The sequence below is a fragment of the Benincasa hispida genome, chromosome 11 (genome assembly GCF_027475165.1).
Source record: "Benincasa hispida cultivar pf3 chromosome 11, pf3_genome.v1.1, whole genome shotgun sequence".
In the NCBI taxonomy this organism is placed as follows: Eukaryota; Viridiplantae; Streptophyta; class Magnoliopsida; order Cucurbitales; family Cucurbitaceae; genus Benincasa; species Benincasa hispida.
In genome coordinates this window covers 14,545,392-14,552,583 of record NC_143488.1, presented here as the reverse complement: position 1 = coordinate 14,552,583, position 7,192 = coordinate 14,545,392, and the positions used below count along the sequence as shown (strand labels likewise).

At 32.2% G+C, this 7,192-nt stretch overlaps 1 protein-coding gene across 1 annotated transcript; it reads left to right on the top strand.

The window, feature by feature from the left end:
- The first annotated feature begins 5,521 nt into the window (after positions 1–5,521).
- On the top strand, positions 5,522–6,552 carry LOC150032424 (uncharacterized). Its single transcript, XM_090306899.1, has 2 exons — positions 5,522–5,974; positions 6,490–6,552. The coding sequence occupies exons 1-2, from the start codon at positions 5,522–5,524 to the stop codon at positions 6,550–6,552; spliced, it is 516 nt and encodes a 171-aa protein (XP_090163025.1).
- The last annotated feature ends 640 nt before the right edge of the window (positions 6,553–7,192 follow it).

Genomic DNA, 7,192 nt, shown 5'->3' with positions numbered 1-7,192 from the left:
GAAGAGGTTGAAGACATGGATTTTGGGCCTTCTTCACCTATCTTGGCGATTGTTTTTTTTAATAAATAATGAAAAAAATAGGGTTGGAGGGAAACAATTTCTAAGAATAGGTGTTTTAGGAAAGTATTGATAAAACTAGGGTAGTGGAATCGTGTACCGGGTAGAACATTTCCATGTGGCATACTCATGTACCCGGTACACGAGTACCATTTTATCCAGTCAGCTGACCACATCAGCTGGCTGGTTGACCGGTCAAGCGAACTCGTGTACCCGATATACGATTCACTTATATTTTTTTTCTTCTTTTTTTAAAGTTAATTATTAAACTTAATTATATAATTTAATTCCTTCATTATTGCCTATAATTGTTTTTTTAATTGTTAAACTTAATTCCTTCATTATTAAACTTAATTATATATTTAATCTACAATGAAAACATCTTGCACTCATATTAAAAAAAAATACCATGATATTAAAGAATATTTACAATTAGTTCTTTATTTACAATTTGAAAATGATACAATATGGGATTTAAAAATGACCCCCTGGCCCTTACTCCTCATCGGGGTTATCTTCGTGTCCCTCTAAATTAGGTTCACCCCGTTGTCGCTGTCGTCTACGACGAATACGTCTTCGATCAGTGTCAGCAACATTGAGTCATCTTGTTTGTTGAATAATACCTTCTAAATGTTTGCTGACATATTAAACCCAATTCTGGTAAGTTGTTCTGCACTGAATATTGTTGAACATCGCTGATAAAATTATTCTGCACTAAAGATTTATAAATTATATATTTAAATTAGCCCAAAAAAATAAACAAATATAAGATCTAAGATTCAAGATCTACAAACACATACATATAAGATTTCTAAGTTTAAATCAACCCAAACAAATAAAAAAATATAAGATCAGTCCAAAAACGTACATAAAACTAGATCAGTCCAAAAATATACATATATATACAGATAAAAAACATATATAAATTAGATCAGCCCAAAAACATACATAAACTAAATCAGCCAAAAACATACAAATAAAAAAAATATAAGAATTTCATTGATCAGCCTAAAAACATACATATACATACAAATAAAAAACATACATAAACTCGGCCTAAAAACATGCAAAAACATACATATAACTACAGATCAGCCCAAAAACATACATAAACTAAAGAAAGAATTCCAAAAACATACATATATTTCTAAGTTTAAAATATATTGAAAAACAACTAGAGAAAGAAATATACCACATAAACGAGCAAAAATCGGCAGCCAAAAAGGTATAAAAATCGAGCAACACGACCGCTACAATAGAAGATTCGATGAGGATCAAATGGAGGACTGAAAAATCGAGCAAAATCAAAATTTTGAAAGATTTCGGTGAAATGGAGGCATCGGTGAGGAAAATCAACGAGATTTTGGAAAGTAGAAAACAAAATAGAAGAGGAAATCGAAAGAAAAAATCGGTGAAAGGAATAAATCATTCATGCAAAAACAATCCAAACGATTTCGGTGAGGAAGAAGAATTGTCGGTTTTGGTAAGGAAGAAGAATGGGCGTTTCGGTGAGGAAGAAGAAGGGCTGGGCAGAGTTATTAATGCGAGGAAGTCGTGTGCCCGGTACATGACTTAGGGTAATCGTGTACCCGATATCCCTCAGTCAAACCTGCATGACTGCCACGCCAGACTAGGCATGCCAGGTGGCCAGGTACTCATGTACCCAGTACACGATTTAGGGCTTATCGTGTATCGAGTACATAATTACATCTTAATCGTGTACCCCGTACACGATTTAAACACCTATTGTTTGGAATACTTTCCCTCAAACCCCATTTTTGTCATTATTTATTAAAAAAATATTATTTAAAAAAAAATCACATTTGGGGTTTGGTAGAATTTATAATTCAATTTTCTTAATCATGTTTCTTTGTTTCCTATTATTTTCACTATTATCTAGTTATTTTCCATCTTTGTTCATCTTGCATAATTCTTTGAATTTTGAATATTAGATTCTTAATTCTAGATATCTATTTAATTTTTTCATTATTTCTTGTCCTGGTTTGTTGGATCTTGAACATAGGTTCTTGATCATTAGTTTCCTTATTTTTTTTATTGGTTCTACTTATTTCTTTGCTTTTGAGCATCAATACTTGACATCAATCTCGCTTTTATGTTCAAGGCTTGCTTCTTAAATACATGGTATTGCAAACTCTTGGCTATTTGCCTGAGTGAGCCTAACATATTTGTGAGAGAGCGTTACAAATTTGAGCGTAAACACGAGTGATCTTATATCTTTGAGTGGAATATGTGAGGGAGTGATGGTGAAGTCCAATTTTTCTTGATGCTAACATATTTTTATAGGCATGCTCACACAAAGAAGAGCATCAAGAGATGACCATCATGTTGAGCGAAACAAACCTCCATTATTCTTTGGAAGAATTTCAAATCTAGAGGATTTTCTTCTTTGGGAGGAGGAAATTGATTCCATATTGATCACCGCCATTATAGTGGAAAGGGAAAGGTAAAATTTATCGTTTCTACGTTTGAAGAATATGCACTAACATGGCGGAATCTTTTGTTGACAAAAAGGAGAAGTGGAAATCATGCAATACCCTCATGGAAAGAAATCAAGTTTCTCATGGGAAGCATTTTATTCCTAAGGGTTTCCCCAAATTGGAAACTTTAAGACAAGGAACCAAATGTGTGAAAAAGTACTATGAAGTGATGTTGCTATTACTTGATGAGATACCATATATGAGGATGAAGAAGCTACTATGGATTGATTCTACAAAGGACTTCATGAAAAGATTGTTGATATGCTTGCTGATCAAGAAGAAATTCGACATTGTGAGGATTTGGAAGAGATGGTGCATGTTATCATCAAAATAGAAAAGCAGCTCCAAAGAAGATCTTCAAGGTACACTAAATCTAAGCCTAGTTCTAAATGTCAAAAAATTAGTGGTAAAAAGTAATGAAAAGAACCTTTCTAGTGTTGTACCTATGCATGATAATGAAGTTTTTCCTAGGTCATTAAATAGCAAGGAATCATATGACTATAATCTTACTACTGCTATTAAAACACTTATTCCTAGAAAAACATGTAATAGTAGTAGTGGGGTAGAGAAAAAAAATGGTAGTGAATTTGAAACTAGAATACTTCGTGCTAACGTTACTAGTCCATTAAAAGGAAAAGTAATATTTGATCCTACTTTTGTATCATTGCTTCCAAGAGAAGTAAAACTTGATGTGCATGAGTTGGAAAGCAAAAGGCATGAGGTCGAGATAGAAGCAACAAAAAATATATGAAAGAAAAAAGGCATGTGAATAATACTCAGTCTATAGACAAAAATAAGAGAAAAGCAAAAAATGTGAGTTTGGAAATTTATGAGGTTAACAAAAGAGTTTGTTTTATGACAGGTGAACTTCCACCAAGTTTGCCTAATTTATTCTTTGAGTTTTTGAAGGATGTTAATGTTACTGTGTGCGTATTGTATGCCTTAGTTTATTGTTTGTGTACTATACTTTATTTATAGTTTGTATTTATACACCTCGCTGGCTTTAGGACAAGCAGGAGATTGTTAGGATTGATGCCCTAAATTTTGTCATTTCATAGTTTGTAAATTATTTGTACAACGAATTTTTTATTAATAAAATAAAGTGTTATTTCATTTGACATTTAGTCTGCATTAACCCAAAACTAATAAACTAAGATCCAAGATTATTAAATGTAGCTTAAACATGTATGTGGTGACATACAAGTAAATCATGTTTAAGTAATAACTTGAACAGTTTGTAGTAGATGGATAAGACTGGATACTTTATTTTGGTGACATTACGGACAATTACAATTGTTGTAAATTTTTATAAATGATCTGATTCTGATCGTTCATGTGGAGACATGTACATAGAGTTTGTATAAGACTGAACCACAAAATGATTAGTCTCTCTTTATAACGATGTTATAAAGAGAGACTAATCATTTCGTGGTCCGGTCTTATACAAACTTTTTGTACAGGATACCCCACTCACATGTCTCCACATGAACGATTAGGATCAGATCATTTCTAATACTTTACAACAATTGTAATTTCTAATATAAATGCTATATTATATGGTTGCATGCATAGTCAACATGTTCATGCATCATACTATATTATACAAGTTATATTATATGGTTTGTATGATGGATATGTTTTATTTTCATTAGTTTATAATATAAGTGTTATATTGTATAATGAAAATGAAATTGCATTGAGCATGACATTACTTAGTAAATATAATTGTTATATATAATGAATATCATTAGATGTATGATTGTAGGTTTTAATTATTTCATTAATTTATAAGTGTTATAAGTTTAATGATAGAATTAAAATCTAGAATCAAGAGTTGCATGCAAACACAGGTTTTAACTAATTGTAAATGGTTTAAAATTAATTCACCTAGACTTATGCTGAATTATTTTAATATGATTAGAAATAGGTTAATCTTTTATTTTTTCTAATTGAATTAAACTGAAAATAATAAAAAATTAAATTCATAAAATAATTGTCTATAAGGGGCCTTTGTCTAAGGAAGGTTTTGTTTAAGGTTGGGGTATTTAAGCTGGTGGAAACAGAACACCCGTACCTGATAATCGACTTGGAAGTGAATTAGACAAGTATTTTATAAGCATATAATAAATGATTTAGTTTATTAAAGTGTTTAATGAAAAAAATCATATATTGTTAAACTATCCAATCTAAGAGTTATATTGGGCCAATTTAACAATACACTTAGATAAATTGTTAGCTGGATTTATCTAAGTAATAAATCCTAGGTTTAGAACACTTAGTGGGAGGAAAATGATGTATATGATATGTCAACTTCCTTTCACGTTCTCCCTAATAGTTCACACTGTGAGATCTATGCTCGGCCTCGTAGTATAATTTGCTTGTGTCTTTCTAACGAAGGTGTTTGCATAGGTCAATATCAAGGTGAATAGAGAAAATATTTATAGTGAGAGATGAACGTATGTCACCACATCCCACAGCTTCTTTCATCAGTTTGTAGTAAAGTTTCATGTTCAACCTTGTGTCACCATTTGCTTGTGTTCCCCTAAAGAAGACATTTGCATGAAATTTTACTCAAACTATAATAATAGATAGGATTTCTTTAGTTTTGGCACAATCAAATTTTCCCAACGGTTGGCTCATTGGAGCAGAACTCTAGAGTCTAAAATGAAGGGTTACACTTACGAAAAATTGTTAAGCAAGTTAATAATTTCTTGACCGAAAAATGGTGGCTAATCATTATAGGAATAAGAGTTATCTAGTGTAATGATCAGTTTTCGAATGCCTCAATTCAGTGAAGGGATGATTGTTCACCTTACAGTGGCCTTCATCCTAACTCACTGAAGCATCATTGCAAAATTAGATATCACATAGGGTACATTAAAATTTTGCTAAAATTTGATTCTTTTTTAATGGGCAATGCATGTAACTCATATAAATACTTTGTATGGTTTCAACAAACTTTAAATATGACTAGCGCTACAATCAACATTTTAAGTGCTGATAAGTTAACTGGTGATAACGACACGAGTTGGAAAAACGTAATCAATATTGTGCTATTCACAGATGACCTGAGGTTTATCTTACTTGAAGAGTATCCTCAGGCCCCAGCTCAAAATGCAACTCGAAATGTTTGGGATGCATACGAGAGATGGGTAAAGGCAAATGAAAAGATCTGGATGTATATTCTTGCTAGCTTATCTGAAGTTTTAGCAAAGAAGCATGAATCCATGGTCATTACACGTAAGATTATGGATTCACTGCGAGACATGTTTGGACAACCATCCTCACAACTCAAACATGATGCTCTAAACTTCATCTGTAATATCTATATGAAAGAGGGGACATTTGTTGAAGAACACATTCTCAGCGTCATGATCCATTTTAATGTGGCTAAAAAGAATGAGGCCCTCATTAATGAGGTCAGTTAAGTTAGCTTTATTTTGTAAACTTTTCCTGAGAGTTTTCTTCAGTTCCGTAGTAATATTGTTATGAACAAACTAGACTACAACCTGACTACCCTTCTCAATGAGCTAGAGACTTACCAATCTTTGATGGAAGTTAAGAAATAGAAGGAGAGGCAAATATTGTCATTTCCTCCAAGAAGTTCTATAGAGGTTCGACATCAGGAACAAAGTCTGTGTCTTCTTCATTTGGTATTAAAAAAAAAAAGAAGAAGAAAGAAGGTTAAAGGAATCAAGTTAACCTTGCTGAGACCTAGAGGGGCAGGAAGGCCAAGGTTGCCAAAGGAAAATGTTTCCACTACAACCAAGAGGGACACTAGAAACGAAATTGTCCCAAGTATTTGACGGAGAAAATGAAGACCAAACAAGGTAAATATGATTTACTAGTCTTGGAAACATGATTAATGAAGAATGATGATTCAACCCGGATAATCGATTCAGAGGCCACTAATCATGTTTGTTCTTTTTTTCAGAGAATTAGTTCCTGGCAGCAACTCAGGAATTGCAAGATGACGATGCGGGTTAGAATTGGGTAAGTCATCTTAGCGGTAGTAGTGGGAGGCATTAGATTACTTTTACAAAAAAATCTTTTTTGTTATTGAACAATGTTTATATAGTTCCTAGTTTGAAGAGGAATTTGATTTATGTAAAGTGTTTGCTTGAACAACATTATTCTCTTAATTTTAATGTAGATAAAGTGTTTATTTACAAGAATGGTGTTCAAATTTGTGTTGTGAACTTAGAAAGTAATATTATGTGCTAAGGCCATTAGCAATTAAGACGCTTTTAAATACTGAAAAGTTTAAAACTGCAACAACTCAAAATAAAAGAAAAGAAAAAATCTCTTAAAGAAAATATCCACCTTTGGCACTAAGATTAGTTCACATAAATCTCAATAGGATTGAAAGATTGGTTAAGAGTAGACTTCTAAGTGAGTTAGAAGAAAACTCATTGTTGGTATATGAGTCATGCCATGAAGGTAAAATGACAAAAATACCTTTTACCATAAAGCATCATAGAACTAAAGAACTATTGGAACTTGTACATTTGGACTTCTATGGTCCTACGAATGTTAAGGCAAGAGGAGGATTTGAATACTTCATCTATTTCATAGATGATTATTCTAGATATGGTTATGTTTACCTAATATAACATAAGTTTGAAGCTCTTAGTTCA

Bases quoted from the DNA above. Each gene is read 5' to 3' on its own strand.
- LOC150032424 (XM_090306899.1), top strand. From the start codon at position 5,522: ATGACTAGCGCTACAATCAACATTTTAAGTGCTGATAAGTTAACTGGT. The intron at 5,975-6,489 runs GTCAGTTAAGTT...TCTTTTTTTCAG, and splicing joins ATGAGGCCCTCATTAATGAG to AGAATTAGTTCCTGGCAGCA.